We start from the raw sequence: 17,398 nt of genomic DNA, 5'->3' as shown, positions 1-17,398 counted from the left end.
TTTGCAAGGGGGTTGCATGCACCCCAAAGAACTTGCACCCCTTTGCAAGGAGGTTTCATGCAACCCAAAGAGCCTGCACCCATTTATGAGCGGTTTGCATGCACCCCAAAACGTTTGCACCCCTTTGCAAGGGGGTTGCGTGCACCCCAAAGAACCTGCAACCCTTTGTAAGGGGGCTGCATGCACCCCAAAAAGCTTGCATCCATTTATGAGGTGTTCGCATGCACCCCAATACCCTGCACCCCTTTGCAAGGGGGCTGCGTGCACCCCAAAAAGCCTGCACCCACCTGCAAGGGGCTTGCACGCACCCCGGGGATCCTGCACCCTCGTGCAAAGGGCACACTCACCCCCCCCCCCCCCCACCGTGCCCCCTCGCCTGCTGAGCGTGCAGCCTCGTGCGAGGGGCACAAGCACACCCAGCGCACGCCTGTAAGTGTGCAAGCCGTGAGCTCACACCCTCGTGCTAGGGGCTTGCACGCCCCCCCCCCCCCCCCCGTGAGCACGCCCGCGCACACGCTTGCGCAAAGGGCTCTGTGCAAGGCCCGTGTCAGCCCGTGCAAGGGCACACGCACACCTCTCGTGAGCACCGCGCCGCCGGCGCCCAGCTGCCACGCTTGTGCAAGGGCAGCCTCGTGCAAGGCGCCTTGTGCAAATGCCCCGTGCCAGGGGAAGGCGTGTGCCAGGCCTGGGAGAGCCGGCTCTTGTGCAAGGCCTCGTGCAAGGGGCATGCGCAGCTGCTGTGGGGAGGTGCGTGGTCCCCCTGGGGGGGCACAGCCCCGTGCAAGCACACACAGCCCCGTGCAAACACACTCGTGCCGTGTATGGTGAGCACACAGCCCCATGCAAACACGCTCCTGTGTGCAAACCCACGCTCAGCCCTCGTGCAAGTGAGCTTCCGTGCAAGCTTGTGCTCTTGTGCATCGCCCACAGTGCTGCGTGAGCCCCGTGCAAGCCCCCTCCCACGTGCAAGTGCACACCCAGCCCTCGTGCCAGCACACAGTGAGCACACAGCCCTTGTGTGAGTGCAAGCACTGTGCAAGCACTGCCCACGGCTTTGCACGAGCACACCCAGTCCCCGTGCAAGCCCGATCCCACGTGCAAGTGCACACCCAGCCCCACACAGGCACACGGTGCGGTGTGATCACACACAAACCCACGTGCAAATGCACGCCTGCAGCTCGTGCAAACTCCCACGTGCATCCAGCCCTTCTGCTAGCAGAGTCCTGGGTGCAAACGCACAGCCAGCCCCCGTGCAAGCACATGTCCATGTGCAAGTGCACTCAGGCCTTGCACAAGCACTCTCCCACGTGTGAACGCAACAAGCCCTTGCACAAGCATGTTCCCCATCACAAGTGAACCCAGCCCTTGCACAAGCACTGCCCCACGTACGCATGCCCCCAGCCCTTGCACGAGCACATTTCCACTTGCACAAGCGCACCAAGCCCTTGCACGCTCTCCCACGTACACATGCCCCTACCCCTTGCACAAGCGTGCACCCCCATGCCCAAACGCACCACCCCTTGCGCAAGCACATTCCCCCGTGCAGTTACACCCACCCCTCGCACAAGCGCACCCCCGTGCACCCACACCCCCGACCCCTCGCACAAGCAGCCGTGCCCAGCCCCGGCGCAGACGCTCGCACGCCCCCGGCACACGCACGCACCCTCCTGGCCGCGGGCGATGCTGCCGAAGGCGCCCAGGCCCTCGCGGCCCAGGAAATCCCCGAAGACGTTGGGGAAGGGGTCGCCGCCGACCTGCGTGGACTCCTCCACCCGCACCTCCCGCTTGGTCTCGCCGCCGCGCGTCTTGCTGATCTCGGTGCGCTCGGTGCGCGTGTAGGTGTGGCTGCTCCGCGTGAAGGTGCGCGTCAGGCGCTCCTGCGCCGACACCATCTGGAACCAGTTCCCTGCGGCGGCGGCGCCACCGCGCGCCGGGCGGGCACGGGGACACCGGGACAGCGAGACGGGGACGGGGACACCAACATGGGCACGGGGACACCGAGATGGGGACAGGGACACCGGGACACCAAGACAGGGACACCGACAGCGAGACGGGGACACCGGGACACCGACAAGGGGATGGGGACACCAACATGGGCACAGGGACACCGAGACGGGGACAGGGACACCGACACAGGGATGGGGACACCAGGACACCAAGACGGGGACACCGACACGGGGACACCGACACGGGGATGGGGACACCAACATGGGCATGGGGACACCGACAAGGGGACACCGAGACAGGGACGAGGACGGGGACACCAACATGGGCACGGGGACACCGACACCGAGACGGGGACAGGGACACCGACACCGACACGGGGACACCAACACGGGGACGGGGACAGGGACATGGGCACGGGGACGGGGACACCATCATGGGCACGGGGACACCAAGACGGGGACACCAACATGGGCACGGGGACACAGGGACGGGGACGGGGATAGGGACACGGGGACACCAACACGGGGACAGTGGCACATGGGAAGACATGAGGACACACGGACACATGGATGGATGGATGGATGGATGGATGGATGGATGGATGGGCGGGCACATCAGTGGATGAACACATGGAAGGAAGGAAGGAAGGAAGGAAGGAAGGAAGGAAGGAAGGAAGGAAGGAAGGAAGGAAGGAAGGAAGGAAGGAAGGAAGGAAGGAAGGAAGGAAGGAAAGATGGGCACATCAGTGGATAGATGGGTAGAAACATGGATGGATGGATGGATGGATGGATGGATGGATGGATGGATGGATGGATGGATGGATGGATGGACGGACGGATGGACGGACACATCAGTGGATGAGCACATGGATGGATGCATGGATGGATGGACGGATGCGTGGATAGATGGATGGTGGAAGGGTGGAAACATGGACGGATGATTCAGGGGTGCATGGATGGATGGATGAAAGCATGGATGGAATATTTAATTAAATTATGGATGGGCGGGCAAAAACATGGATGGGTGGTGGACGGACATGTGGATAGATGGGTGGGTGGATGGATGTATGATGGATGCAAGGATGAGTGGAAATATGGACAGAAGGATGGATGGATGATGGATATACGTCAGTGGATGAACACATGGATGGATGGATGGATGGATGGATGGATGGAGAGGTGCACAGAAGGATGGAGACACGGATGGATGCGTGGATGGATGGTTACACAGATGGAGGAGGGTGTGCAGGGATGGACGGACACGGATGGGCGCACAGACGGGCCGGTACACGGACGGTCACAGGCACGGACACATGGACACGTGGGTGGGGGCACGGACAGACGGACAAACCCGGAGGGACGCAGGCACGGAAGGGCACGGGCACACGCGGACGGACACGGGGACGGACGAGGAGAGAAGGAAGAAGGCGGCGGAGATCAGAGCTGGAGCGGCCGAGACGCGTCCCTGTCCCTGTCCTGCCCCTGTCCTGTCCCTCTCCTTGCCCTGTCCCTGCCCTGTCCTTGTCCTGTCCCTGTCCCCGTCCCCGCCGCGGAGGCGCAGGAGCAGGAAGAGGAGAAGGAGGAGGAGGAGGAGGAGAAGGAGGAGGAAGACGCGTGCCCTACCTGGGATCTTGAGGTTGAGGTCGCAGGTGCTGCCGATGGTGGCGATGGAGGGGGCCTGGCGCCGGCGCGTGATGCTCTCCTTCATGCGCCCCTCGCCCGTCACCTTCACCGTGAAGGGGCTCCCTGTTTCGGGGGGGGACACGGCCACCAGCTCAACGCGCCCACCCCGGCCACCCCCACCCCGTGGCACCACGCCGGCCCCCTCCCCGTCCCCGTGCCCACCTGGGACGTGTTTGTCGGCGAACTTGATGTTGATGATGTAGTTGCCGGGCTCGGTGGGGCAGTAGGTGACCTTGCAGGTGCCGTCCTCCACGTCCTCGCAGTTGATGTCCACCTTGCTGGGGCCCTCGATGGACAGGCCCAGCCCGCCGTAGCCTGGGCAGAGCGGGGACGCGTTTGGGGACGTCCCCCAACGTGGACAGGGGGGTGACGAGGCCACCAGCCCATCCTGGCCTTGGCCACGCCACCACCATGGCCACCAGCCCATCCCAACACAGTCACAGCTATGGCCACCACCCCAAGTTGACCTTGGCCATGCCATGGCCAACACCCATCCCAACCTGGCCATGACCACGTCATCACCATGGCCTCCATCCCATGTTGGTTGCCCCTTACCATGCCATGGCCAACACCCATCCCATCTTGGCCATGACCATGCCATCACCATGACCTTCATCCCTTGGCCATGCCATGGCCAACACCCATCCCAACCTGGTCATGACCACGTCATCACCATGGTCTCCATCCCATGTTGGTTGCCCTTGGCCATGCCACGGCCACCACCCATCCCGTGCTGGCCACAGCCACAAATTGCCCTCGGCCACCACCCCACGCCGGCCCCAAACGCGTCACCCCAATGCCCCTGCCCCGTCCCCATCCCCATCCCCGTCCCCACCCGTGGTCTCACCGGCGCTACGCGTGTCCACGATGAACTCGGCCACCTCGAAGGTGTGCCCCTCCACCAGCCCCTTGCCCCACACCTTCACCCGGCTGGCGTCCCCGATCTCCGACTGCCCCACCAGGATCTTGAAGGGGCTGTTGGTGACGTGCTGCCCGCTCTTCTTCACGCTCACCACGTGCTCGCCCACCTCCTTGGGCGTGAAGGAGATGCCTGGGGAGGGGGGGGGACGCCACCGTCAGCCACCGCCACCCCCCGGGTGCCCCCCACGTCCCCGCGTCCCCGCGCACCGATGTGGCGGTTGGGCAGCCGCTTGAGCAGGCAGGGCTCCTCGTTGCCCGAGGGCGCACGGATGCTGGCGGTCAGCAGGCTCAGGTCCGTCTCCGTGATCTTCAGCGAGACGTCCGTGGAGGTGCCCACGTTCAGCTGGGACGTGCGCATCGAGTCGTCCCCTGCGGAGGTGCCATCAGTGGGGGGCAAAAAGGGGGTGCAGCGCGGAGGTCCCGTGGCCACGGGTCCATGGCCACATCAGCGGGGTCACCAGGGATACGTGGGGATGCGTGGTGGGGTCTTGGTGGCCATGCCGCGCACCCAATGCCACGTGGTGGGGTCCCCGTGACCACACGGGGTCCCCAAGGCCACGTGGTGGGGTCCTGGTGGGGTCCCCATGGTCATGACCACGCAGGTGTCCCCATGGGATCCCCCACAGCCATTCAGGGGTCCCCATGATCACCACCAGTTCAGGGGTCCCCATGGCCACGTGGTGGGGTCCTGGTGGGGTCCCCGTGGTCGTGACCACGCAGGTGTCCCCATACCACACAGTGGGATCCCCCACAGCCATTCAGGGGTCCCCATGATCACCACCAGTTCAGGGGTCCCCATGGCCACATGGACGGGGTACCCGTGGCCACACCATGGGGTCCTGGTGGCCAGGACTGGACAACGGACCCGGTGGCCACACGATGGCTCCCAGAGGCCACGCAGAAAGTCCCCGAGACCAGAGGGGACCCCATCAAGGGTCTCCCTGAGCCCCCCACTCACCGGTGATCTTGGCGGTGAAGGGGCTGCCCGGGATGTGCTTGTCGTCGAAGCGGACGATGATGTTGTAGTCCCCGGGGGCCGTGGGCAGGTAGGACACGGTGCAGGTCCCGTCCTTGTTATCCTTGCAGGTGATCTCTGCCTTGGAAGGGCCCTCCACCGCCAGCGAGAGCCCACCTGGGGCAGGGGGCATGGGGTCAGCACCGCGGCGCCCACCACGCGCCCCCAGCCCCACGGTGCCCACCACCACCACCTCCCAGTTGAGCAGTGATCATCGTGGACTCCCAACCCCATAGTGGCCACCAGGATCTCCCAACCCCATTGTGCCCATCACGGTCTTCCAACCCTATGGGAGCCACCGTGGTCCCAATGCTCTGACCCATGGTGTCCATAGAGGTCTTCCAACCCAACGGTGGGCACCACCGTCTTCCAACACCAGCGATGGCCAACATAATTTTCTAGCCCAATGATGACCATTGTGGTCTTCCAACCCTATGGTGCCCATCATGGTCTTCCAACACAACGATGGCCAACGTGATCTTCTAACACAATGGTGGCCAACATGATCTTCCAACCCAATGATGGCCAACATGATTTTCTAACCCAATGATGACCATCATGGTCTTCCAACCCAATGATGGCCAACGTGATCTTCCAACACAATGATGACCATTGTGGTCTTCCAACCCAACGGTGCCCATCATGGTCTTCCAACCCAATGATGGCCAACATGGTTTTCTAACCCAACGATGACCATCATGGTCTTCCAACCCAATGGTGCCCATCGTGGTCTTCCAACCCAATGATGGCCAACGTGCTCTTCTAACGCAACGATGGCCAACATGATTTTCTAACCCAACGATGACCATCATGGTCTTCCAACCCAATGGTGCCCATCGCGGTCTTCCAACCCAATGATGGGCAACATGATTTTCTAACCCAACGATGACCATCATGGTCTTCCAGCCCAATGGTGGCCAACATGATCTTCCAACCCAATGATGGCCAACATGATTTTCTAACCCAATGATGACCATCATGGTCTTCCAACCCAATGATGGCCAATGTGATCTTCCAACCCAATGATGGCCAACATGATTTTCTAGCCCAATGATGACCATCGCGGTCTTCCAACCCAATGATGGGCAACATGATTTTCTAACCCAACGATGACCATCGTGGTCTTCCAACCCAACGGTGCCCATCGTGATCTTCCAACCCAACGATGGCCAACATGATCTTTCAACTCAATGGTGCCCGTCATGTTCTTCCAACCCAACAGAGCCCATCGTGGTCTTCCAACCCAATGACAACCTACATGATCTTCCAACCCTAGGGTGCCCATCATTCTCTCCCAAACCTACAGTTGCCCCCCCCAGTCTTCCAACCCCTTGGTGGCCCCCATGATCTCCTGGCCCCACGCTGCCCATCCCCTCCCAACCCCTCCCACCCCCCTGGGACCCTCACTCACCCTCCCCAGCGTCCTTGGTGACAATGGTGAAGGTGCAGGGCTTGTTGACCATGCCATGGCTCAGCCCCGGCCCGTAGGCGCTGACGTGCCGCGGGTTGATGGCGTCCACGTAGAACTGGAGGGGGCTCCCTGGGGACACGGGGACAGTCAGGGACACGGGGCCGCGGCGCCGGGGGGGGTCGGGGTTCGGCCCCTTCCCAGTGCTCCCAGTGCCCACCGGGGATGTGGTTGCCGTCGTAGCGGATGTCCATCTCGTGCAGCCCCTTCTCGGTGGGGGCGTAGCGCACCGTCACCGTCCCGTCCTTGTTGTCCGTGATGTTGGGGCGCGCCGTCTTCCCCGAGGGCATCCGCACCTCGCCTGGGGACGGACACCGGGTCACCGGGGTGCCTTGGGGACACCAGCACCCCACCCCGCGCCCCACACCGCGCCCCATACCTGTGATCTCGCCCTTCTGCACGGTGAAGGGGATGACGAGGTTGAAGGGACGAAGGCTCTCGGCGGTGGCGGGGGGCTCCTCGGTGGCCTGGTGCCGTGGGGCAGAGCGGTGTCAGTGCCACAGCCCCCCCAGGGTGGTCACCACGGCCCCGGCTCTGCCCCACGGTGCCCACCAACATCTCCCACCCCCTTGGTGATCCCTATGCTCCCAGACCTGCCCTATGGTGCTTGTCACAGTGTCCCAACCCCACGGTGCCCACCACGACCCTACCGTTCCCACCACAACCCCATGGTGCCCACCACAACCCTATGGTGCCCACCACAATCCCATAGTGCCCACCACAGCCCTATGGTGCCCACCACGACCCCACGGTGCCCACCACGACCCCACGGTGCCCACCACAACCCCACGGTGCCCACCACAACCCCACGATGCCCACCACGACCCTATGGTGCCCACCAAGACCCCATGGTGCCCACCATGACCCTATGGTGCCCACCACGACCCCACTGTGCCCACCACGACCCCACGGTGCCCACCATGACCCCATGGTGCCCACCACGACCCCCCAACCCCACGGTGCCCACCACAACCCTACAGTGCCCACCATTACCCCACAGTGCCCACCACGACCCCATGGTGCCCACCATGACCCTACAGTGCCCACCATGACCCTACGGTGCCCACCATGACCCCATGGTGCCCACCACGACCCTATGGTGCCCACCACGACCCTACAGTGCCCACCACGACCCTACAGTGCCCACCACGACCCCCCAACCCCACGGTGCCCACCACGACCCCACAGTGCCCACCACGACTCCATGGTGCCAACCACGACCCCATGGTGCCCCCCACGACCCTACAGTGCCCACCACGACCCCATGGTGCCCACCACGACCCCACGGTGCCCACCACATCCCCAACTCTTTACCCTACACCACCCATCCTCATCTCCCAACCCCGCGGCGCACCCCACGAAGCCCCCATCACCCCCGAAACCCCTCCCAAAATCCCCCCCAGCACCTACCAGGACGTGGAAGGGGCTGTTGGGGACGTGCTCGCCCCCGAAGCGGATGGTGATGACGTATTTGCCGGGCTCGGGGGCGGTGTAGTAGATGTCGAAGGTGCCGTCGTGGTTCTCCACCACGTCCACGTCCAGCTCGGCCCCGTCGGGCGTCGACACCTTGCAGGTCACCTTGCCCTGCCCGGCCGCCTTGGCGTCCACCGTAATCACCGTTTCCTCCCCAATTTGGATGGTGGGGCCCAGGCAGGCACCTGTGGGGCAAGGAGGGGGACGGGGGAGGGTGGGACACGGTCACGGGGACCCATCCCGGCCACCCGCACCCCTCCCCAAGACCCTCGCCGCCACCCCACTCCCCTGGCCCCCCCAGCCCCACTTACCCAGTCCGTGGCCCCCAATGGATACTGCAAAGAGAGACGAGGGAAAAGCGGATGAGATGGGGGGGCTGCGGGGGGCTACGGGGGGCTGCGGGGGGCCGGGGGGCCGGCACGTTCCTGCTCTGCTCGGGGGGCACCCGTGGGGTGACGGTGGGGGGCAAGGCAGGGAAGGGGGATGCCGTGGGGAAGGCGTGGGGCAGCGGAGGGAAGCTGTGGGGCAGGGGGGTGCCGGGGGTCGGTGTGGGGCAGCACGAGGCGCTGTGGGGCAGGGGATCTGTGGGGCAGCGAGGAGAAACTGTGGGGTGGCAGGGGGCAGGCACGGGTGCGCCGTGGGGCAGGGTGGGGATGCTGTGGGGCAGGGTGGGGGTGCTGTGGGGCAGGGTGGGGGTGCCGTGGGGCAGCACAGGGCACAGTGGGGCAGCAAGGGAACAATGTGGGGCAGCGTGGGGGTGCTGTGGGGCAGCACGGGTACACCGTGGGGCAGCGTGGGGATGCTATGGGGCAGCAGAGGGCACAATGGGGCAGCGTGGGGATGCTGTGGGGCAGTGTGGGGGAGCACGGAAAATCCGTGGGGCAGCAAGGAGGTGGCGTGGGGCAGCGCGGGGATGCCATGGGGCAGCACAGGGCACAGTGGGGCAGCAAGGGGGTGATGTGGGGCAGCGTGGAGGATCTGTGGGGCAGCAGGAGGATGCTGTGGGGTGGCACAGGGGTGCTGTGGGGCAGCACAAGGATGCTATGGGGCAGCAAGGGGATGCCGTGGGGTGGCACAGGGATGCTATGGGGCAGCGTGGCGCACAATGGGGCAGCAAGGGGATGCCGTGGGGCGGCACGGGGGTGCCGTGGGGCAGCACAGGGATGCTATGGGGCAGCATGGGGCACAATGGGGCAGCAGGAGGATGCCGCGGGGTGGCAGGAGGCAGCGCGGGGGTGGCACGGGGAAGCCATAGGGCAGCGTGGGGACGCCGTGGGGCACGCCATGGGGCACGCCGTGGGGCAGGGCCCACCTGTGACGAGGCATTTGCTGGCGTCGCCGGAGGGCACGGCGTGGATGCGGAAGGGCGAGCAGGGGATCTCGTCGCCCCCGTACTTGATGGTGATGGTGTAGCGCCCCGGCAGGTCGGGGACGTAGGACACGGTGTAGGTGCCGTCCCCGTTGTCCCGGATCGCCGCCTTCTTGGGCTGCCCCTCGGGGTCCTGCGGGCACCGCGCGGCTCAGCGCCCCATGGGACGGCCAGAGGGGGCCCTATAGGGCTTGGTGCGCCATGGGATGGCCACAGGGAGCTCTATGGGGCTTGGTGCCCCATAGGATGGCTATAGGGAGCTCTGTGGGGCTCAACGCCTTATGGGATGGCTATAGGGAGCTCTATGAGGTTTGGTGCCCCATGGGATGGATGGCCATAGGGAGCTCTATGGGGTTTGGTGCCCCATAGGATGGCCATAGGGAGCTCTATGGGGCTCAGCGCCCCATGGGATGGCTATAGGGAGCCCTATGGGTCCCAGCATCCCATGGGATGGCTATAGGGAGCCCTATGGGTCCCAGCATCCCATGGGATGGCTATAGGGAGCTCTATGGGGTTCAGTGCCCCATGGGATGGCCACAGGGGGCTCTATGGGGCCCATGGGATGGCTATAGGGAGCTCTGTGGGGCTCAACGCCTTATGGGATGGCCACAGGGAGCTCTATGGGGTTTGGTGCCCCATGGGATGGCCATAGGGAGCCCTATGGGTCCCAGCACCCCATGGGACAGCCATAGGGAGCCCTACAGGGCTCAGCACCCCATGGGACAGCCATAGGGAGCCCTACAGGGCTTAGTGCCCCATGGGATGGCTATAGGGAGCTCTATGGGGTTTGGTGTCCCATGGGACAGCCATAGGGAGCTCTATGGGGCTCAACGCCCTATGGGATGGCTATAGGGAGCCCTATGGTCCCCAGCGCCCCCCGGGGCGGTGGGAGGCCGGTTGTGGGGCTCACCAGGATCTGCACGGTCAGCAGCCCCTCTCCGGCGTTGCGCGCGTCGATGGTGAACTCCACGGGCAGGCTGGCGGGGATGCCGCTGGCGCTCAGCCCCGGGCCGCTGGCGCGCACCTTGCTGGCGTCGTGGGCGGGCAGCACCTTGATCTTGAACGGGCTGCGGGGACACGGGGTCAGCGGGGGCAGGACGGGGAATGGGGTCGGGGTAGGGCAAAGGGTCAGTGGGGGACATAGGGTCATTGAGAACATGGTTAATGAAGGGCATGGGGTCAGTGGGGTCAGTACGGGGAACGGGGTCGGTGTAGGGCACAGGGTCAGCGGGGGACACGGGGTTAATGCGGGGCATGGGGTCAGTGGGGTCAGTATGGGGAATACGGTTGGTGTAGGGCACAGGGTCAGTGGGGGACACAGGGTCAATGTAAGGCATGGGGTCAGTGGGGTCAGCATGGGGAATAGGGTCAGTGTAGGGCACAGGATAAATGCAGGGCACAGGGTCAATGGGGTATGAGGTCAGTGGGGTCAGTATGGGGAATAGGGTCAGTATAGGGCACAGGGTCAGTATAGGGCACAGGGTCAGTGGGGGACACAGGGTTAATGTGGGGCATGGGGTCGGTGGGGTCAGTATGGGGAACAGGGTTGGTGTAGGGCACAGGGTCAGTAGGAGACACGGGGTTAATGTGGGGCACAGGGTCATTGGGATATGGGGTCAGTAGGGTCAGTATGGGGAACAGGGTCGGTGTAGGGCAAAGGGTCAGTGGGGGACACAGGTTTAATGCGGGGCACGGGGTCAGCGGGGTCAGCATGGGGAATAGGGTCAGTATAGGGCACAGGGTCGATGCAGGGCACAGGGTCAGTGGGATATGGGGTCAGTGGGGTCGGTATGGGGAACAGGGTCAGTATAGGGCATAGGGTCAGCAGGGGACACAGGGTCAATGCAGGGCACGGGGTCAGCAGGGTCAGCATGGGGAATAGGGTTGGTGTAGGGCACAGGGTCAGTATAGGGCACAGGGTCAATCCAGGGCACAGGATCAGTGGGATATGGGGTCAGTGGGGTCAGTATGGGGCACAGGGTCAGTGTGGGGCAGGGGGATCAGTGGGGCTGGGCGCTGCCCCTCACCTGCGCGGCACCTCCTGGTCGGCGTACTTGACGGCCACGGTGTAGGGCCCGTCGGTGGCCGGGGTGTAGGTCACCTTGTGGGTGCCGTCCCCGTTGTCACGCACCTCCACCGGCTCCGCCAGGCCTGTGGGGGGGGAGATCAGTGGGGCTGGGTCCCCGTGGGGCAGGGAGACCCATGGACAGAGCATCCCATGGGGCAGGGCACCCTATGGGGCAGGACATCCTATGGGGCAGGGAACCCTATGGGACAGGGCACCCTACGGAGTACGGCACCCTGCAGGGCACAGGGGACCCTATGGACGAGTCACCCCATGGCACAGGGCACCCCATGGAGCAGGATACCCCACAGGGCAGGACATGCTGTGGGGCCAGCACGCTATGGGGCAGGGTACCCCATGGAGAAGTCACCCCATGGCACAGGGCACCCCAAGGCACAGGACACCCTATGGGGCAGGCACCCTACGGAGAAGTCACCCCATGGAGAAGTCACCCCATGGCACAGGACACCCTATGGCACAGGACACCCTATGGGGCAGGCACCCTATGGGGCAGGGTACCCCATGGATAAGTCACCCCATGGATAAGTCACCCCATGGCACAGGTACCCCATGGCACAGGACACCCTATGGGGCAGGACATGCTGTGGGGCAGGCACCCTATAGGGCAGGCACCCCACGGAGAAGTCACCCCATGGCACAGGACACCCTATGGGGCAGGACATGCTGTGGGGCCAGCACCCTATAGGGCAGGATACCTCCCGGATAAGTCACCCCATGGCACAGGTACCCTATGGCACAGGACACTCTATGGGGCAGGCACCCTATGGAGAAGTCACCCCATGGAGAAGTCACCCCATGGCACAGGACACCCTATGGCACAGGACACCCTATGGGGCAGGCACCCTATGGGGCAGGATACCCCATGGATAAGTCACCCCATGGATAAGTCACCCCATGGAGAAGTCACCCCATGGCACAGGACACCCCACAGCCACGGCCCCCCCAGCCCCACGCACCGGTGGGTCCCAGCAGCGTGACCTCGAGCGGTGCCAGCCCCGCGGCGCTGCAGTCCACGGTGAAGGTTTGGGGCAGGCGGGCGCGGACGCTGGGGCCCAGCCCCGGCCCCGAGCACTTCACCTTGCTGGGGTCCACCACGTCCTGCACCGGCACCCGGAACGGGCTCCCTGCGGCACGGCACGGCGCGGCGTCACCGCCGGCACGGGGACGGCATGGGGACAGCATGGGGACAGTATGGGGACAGTGGGGACAGCGAGGGCATGGGGACAGTGTGGGGACAGGGGGGGCAATGTGGGCATGGGGACAATATGGGGACGGGGGGACAATGTGGGCATGGGGATAATATGGGGACAGTATGGGCATGGGGACAATATGGGGACGGGGGGACAATGTGGGCATGGGGACAGTTTGGGGACAGCGTGGGCATGGGGACAGTTTGGAGATAATGTAGGAACAAGGAGAACACGGGCATGGGGACAATTTGGGCATGGGGACAGTGTGGACACAAAATGGGCACGGGGACAAATTGGGGACAGGGAGACCATGGGCAAGGGGACAGCGGGGGGACATGGGCATGGGGAGAACACGGGCATGGGGACAGCATGGAGATGGGGCCACCATGGGTATGGGGCCACCACGACAACGGGGACGGCACGGCCATGGGGACCCCAATGCCTTGGGGGGGGGGCCAGCTCAGCAGAAGACCCCCGGGAGCCCCCAGCCCCGTCCCCGTCCCCACGCACCGGGGATGGGGTGGCCGCCGAAGGTGATGTTGACGTCGTAGTCGCCGGGCGTGAAGGGGATGTACTCCACCGTGCAGCTCCCGTCCTTGTTGTCCTTGCAGGACATCTTCGCCTCCGAGGGACCCTCGATGGCCAGGCCCAGCCCCCCGGTGCCCGCGCCCCTGGGGACAACGGCGCCGCTCAGGGATGGGGACGGGGACGGGTCCCCAATGGGGGTGGCACCGCCAGGGCAAGGGGATTGGGGTGCCCAAGGTGGGAGGGGGACGGAGGTGTCACCTCCGTGGTAAGGGGACCGAGGTGGCCACGGTGGTGGAGAAATGAAGGTGGCGTCACCGTGGTTGGGTGACACGTGCCACCTCCAGGGCAAGGGGACCGGGGTGACCATGGCAGTAGGGTGACGGAGGTGCCATCTCCATGGCAAGGGGACTGGGGTGCCCACGGTGGCACAGGGCTGGGGGTGCCACCTCCATGGCAAGGAGATGAAGGTGCCCAAGGTGGCAGGGTGATGGAAGTGCCACCACCACGGTAGGGTGACGGAGGTGTCACCTCCATGGTAGGACAATGGAGATGCCCACAGTGGCACAGGGCTGGAGGTGCCACCTCCAGGGCAAGGGGACCGAGGTGCCCAAAGTGGTAGGGTGACGGAGGTGCCACCTCCATGGCAAGGGGACTGGGGTGCCCACGGTGGCACAGGGCTGGGGGTGCCACCTCCAGGGCAAGGGGACCGAGGTGCCCAAGGTGTTAGGGTGACAGAGGTGCCACCTCCATGGCAAGGGGATTGGGGTACCCATGGTGGCATAGGGTGATGGAGGTGCCACCACCATGGTAGGGCGATGGAGATGCCCACGGTGGCACGGGGCTGGAGGCGCCACCACCACGTCAAGGGGACCGGGGTGCCCGCGGTGACACGGTGCCGGGGGTCCCACCAGCGGGGTGTCAGGGTGCCGGTGCCCACCTGGTCTCCACGGTGAAGCAGTTGGCCGTGCCCACCAGGCCCCCCTCCAGGCCGGGGCCGTGGGCACGCACACGGGTGGGCTCGCAGCCCTCGGCCACGGCCACGCGGAAGGGGCTGAGGGGCACCGCCACGTCCTTGTAGGTCACCTCCACGTGGTGCACGCCTGCGGGGGGCCAAATGTCACCCCCGGGGACAGCGGGGGGCTTGGGGGGGGTCCTAGGGGGTGGTGGTGGGGGTCCCTCATGGGGGGGAGTCGGGGGAGTCCCAGGTTGCAGGGGGTTTGGGGAGGGTCTCACGTTGGAGGTGGGGGGCCCTCAGTAGGGGTTTTGGGGAGGGGGTTCCTTGTTGGGGAGGTTTTGGGGGGTCCCACATTGGAGGAGGTGGGGGCTCCACTGGGGAACTGAGGGGCCATAAATAAGGGGATTGGGGGGGATCTGGGCAGGGGTGGGGGGTCTCTGGCTGGTTTTTGGGGGAGGATCCCACACGGGGGAGTCTTTGGGGGTCCCTGGTTAGGGTTTTTTAGGGGGTCCCTCGTTGGAAGAGTTGGGGGGGGGCTCCAAACAGTGGGGTTGGGGGCCCCTGGGCAAGGATATGGGGGTCCCTGGTTGTTTTATTCTGGGAGGGGTCCCTCAGTGGGGCTGCCCCTGGTTGGGGTTTTTAGGGGATCCCCCATGGGGGGCTTTTGGGAGGGGATCATCCCCGGCTGGGGGGTGTGGGAATCCCAGGTCGGGGCCCCGGGGGTCCCAAATCGGGGGCATTTGGGACGTTCCCAACTGGGATTTGGGGCAGAAGGGGGGGTTCCCAGTGGGATATGGGGTCCGTGGGGTCCCTCACCGTCCTCGTAGGGGGTGTAGTCCACGCGGTAGGTGCCGTCGCCATGGTCGGTGACGTAGGTTTCGGTCTTGGCGCCCGAGGGGTTCAGCACCCGGGCCTTGACGTGGGGCCCCCCGGTTTTGGTGAGCGCCCGCGCGTCCACCGTGAAGTCGGTGCTGACCTCCCGCAGCACCCCTGCGTGTGGGGTGGCGTCAGGACGGGGGTGACCCCAAGGGGGGGACCGTGGGGAGGAGGTGTCAGTTGGGGTGCCCATGGGGAGCGGGTGCACATTGGGGTGCCCATGGGGAGAAGGTGCACAACAGGGTGCCCATTGGGGTGCCCATGGGGAGGAGATGCCCATTGGGGTGCTCATTGGGGTGTCCATGGGGAGATGTTCTTTGGGGTGCCCATGGGGAGCAGGTGCACAATGGGGTGCAAATTGGGGTACCCATGGGGAGGAGATGCCAATTGGGGTGCCCATGGGGAGTGGGTGCACACTTGGGTACCCATTGGGGTGCCCATGGGGAGGAAAGGGCCAATGGGGTGCACGATGGGGAGGAGGTGACAATTGGGGTGCCCACTGGGAGATGTTCTTTGGGGTGCCCATGGGGAGAAGGTACACACCTGGGTACCCATTGGGGTGCCCATGGGGAGAGGAGGCCCAATGGGGTGCCCAACGGGGAGGAGGTGTCCATTGGGGTACCCATGGGGAGGAGATGCCAATTGGGGTGCCCATGGGGAGTGGGTGCACACTTGGGTACCCATTGGGGTGCCCATGGGGAGGAAAGGGCCAATGGGGTGCACAATGGGGAGGAGGCATCCATTGGGGTGCCCCTTGGGGGGGGAGATGTCAATTGGGGTGCCCATAGGGAGTGGGCACACATTGGGGTTCCCATGGGGAAATGTTCTTTGGGGTGCCCCTTGGGGTGCCCCTTGGGGTGCCTACTGGGGTGCCCATGGGGAGGAGGCATCCATGGGGAGCAGAAGCCCATGGAAAGGAGGTGCCAATGGGGTTGGGGTGCCCATGGGGATGCCCAATGGGAAGGAGACGCCCAGGGGGATGTCCACAAGGATGCCCCAATGGGATGGGATGCCCACGGGGATGCCCATAAAGACGCCCAAGAGCAGGGGACACCCATGGGGACGGAGATGCCCACGGGGACACCCACTTGGAGGAGGCACCCCGGGGCGCCCCGTGCTCACCCCACACCCAACCCACCCTCGTGCCGCCCTCACCTCGGGGCTCCACGCCCTTGCCGTAGACCTTGACGCCGCTGGTGTCGACGGCGGGGTCAACGGTGACGCGCACGGGGAACTTGGGCACGGGGTGCCCGCCGTACTTGATGGTGATGGTGTAGGAGCCGGGGCAGGCGGGCGTGTAGGTGATGGCGTAGGTGCCGTCCCGGTTGTTTTGGATCAGCACCTCCGCCTTGACCCCCGAATCCGAGATGATCTCGATGGTGAGCTCGGCGTCGCCCGCCTTGGAGCAGTCCACCAGGAAGGTGGCCGCCTCGCCGGCCTTGCCGCGCTCCAGCCCGGGGCCGCTGGCCGTCACCTTGCTGGGGTCGAAGACGGGGCGGACGTCGGCCTTGAAGGGGCTGCCGGGGATGTGGCGCTCGGCGAAGAGGATGTTGATGGCGTACTCGCCCGGCTCCGTCGGCAGGTAGGACACCGAGCACGAGCCGTCGCCGTTGTCCTGGCACTCGATCTTGGCCTCGCACGGGCCCTCCACCGTCAGCCCCAAGCCCCCCGTGCCGGCCCCTTTGGTGTCGATGGTGAAGGGGGCCGGGGTGCCCACCAGGCCGCCCTGGAGACCCGGACCGTAGGCGCTCACCTGTAAGGGGGAGGTCGGGGGTGTTAGAGGGGTCGGGGGGCATCGGATGGATAGGAGGACATTGGGGAGATGAAAAGGGATGGGGGATGTTGGAAAAGTTGGGGGGCATTGGATAGGTTGGGGGACATCGGAGGG

At 64.9% G+C, this 17,398-nt stretch overlaps 2 protein-coding genes across 3 annotated transcripts in view; one reads left to right on the top strand and one right to left on the bottom strand.

Annotated features, from left to right (window-relative positions):
* The window catches only part of SND1 (staphylococcal nuclease and tudor domain containing 1), a 280,994-nt gene that overhangs the window by 157,473 nt on the left and 106,123 nt on the right, over positions 1 to 17,398 (top strand). The gene's annotated exons all lie outside the window — the stretch shown is intronic.
* The window catches only part of FLNC (filamin C), a 50,407-nt gene that overhangs the window by 11,166 nt on the left and 21,843 nt on the right, over positions 1 to 17,398 (bottom strand). Inside the window, exons 21-39 of one of the 2 annotated variants that reach the window (XM_084507258.1) lie at positions 16,666 to 17,263; positions 15,451 to 15,624; positions 14,617 to 14,779; positions 13,662 to 13,822; positions 12,918 to 13,085; positions 11,903 to 12,026; positions 10,786 to 10,942; positions 9,819 to 10,008; positions 8,818 to 8,841; positions 8,444 to 8,691; positions 7,413 to 7,500; positions 7,194 to 7,334; positions 6,977 to 7,105; positions 5,509 to 5,682; positions 4,758 to 4,919; positions 4,477 to 4,680; positions 3,792 to 3,944; positions 3,570 to 3,692; positions 1,664 to 1,906 (exon numbers count right to left, since the gene is read on the bottom strand). In XM_084507258.1, coding sequence (XP_084363384.1) covers positions 1,664 to 1,906; positions 3,570 to 3,692; positions 3,792 to 3,944; positions 4,477 to 4,680; positions 4,758 to 4,919; positions 5,509 to 5,682; positions 6,977 to 7,105; positions 7,194 to 7,334; positions 7,413 to 7,500; positions 8,444 to 8,691; positions 8,818 to 8,841; positions 9,819 to 10,008; positions 10,786 to 10,942; positions 11,903 to 12,026; positions 12,918 to 13,085; positions 13,662 to 13,822; positions 14,617 to 14,779; positions 15,451 to 15,624; positions 16,666 to 17,263 — 3,424 coding nt within the window. The remainder of the gene's footprint in view (positions 1 to 1,663; positions 1,907 to 3,569; positions 3,693 to 3,791; positions 3,945 to 4,476; positions 4,681 to 4,757; positions 4,920 to 5,508; positions 5,683 to 6,976; positions 7,106 to 7,193; positions 7,335 to 7,412; positions 7,501 to 8,443; positions 8,692 to 8,817; positions 8,842 to 9,818; positions 10,009 to 10,785; positions 10,943 to 11,902; positions 12,027 to 12,917; positions 13,086 to 13,661; positions 13,823 to 14,616; positions 14,780 to 15,450; positions 15,625 to 16,665; positions 17,264 to 17,398) is intronic. The other variant, XM_084507259.1, reaches the window with a different exon arrangement.

The sequence above is a fragment of the Aythya ferina genome (assembly GCF_964211825.1).
Source record: "Aythya ferina genome assembly, chromosome: 1".
In the NCBI taxonomy this organism is placed as follows: Eukaryota; Metazoa; Chordata; class Aves; order Anseriformes; family Anatidae; genus Aythya; species Aythya ferina.
This window is presented reverse-complemented; position numbering and strand designations above follow the sequence as displayed.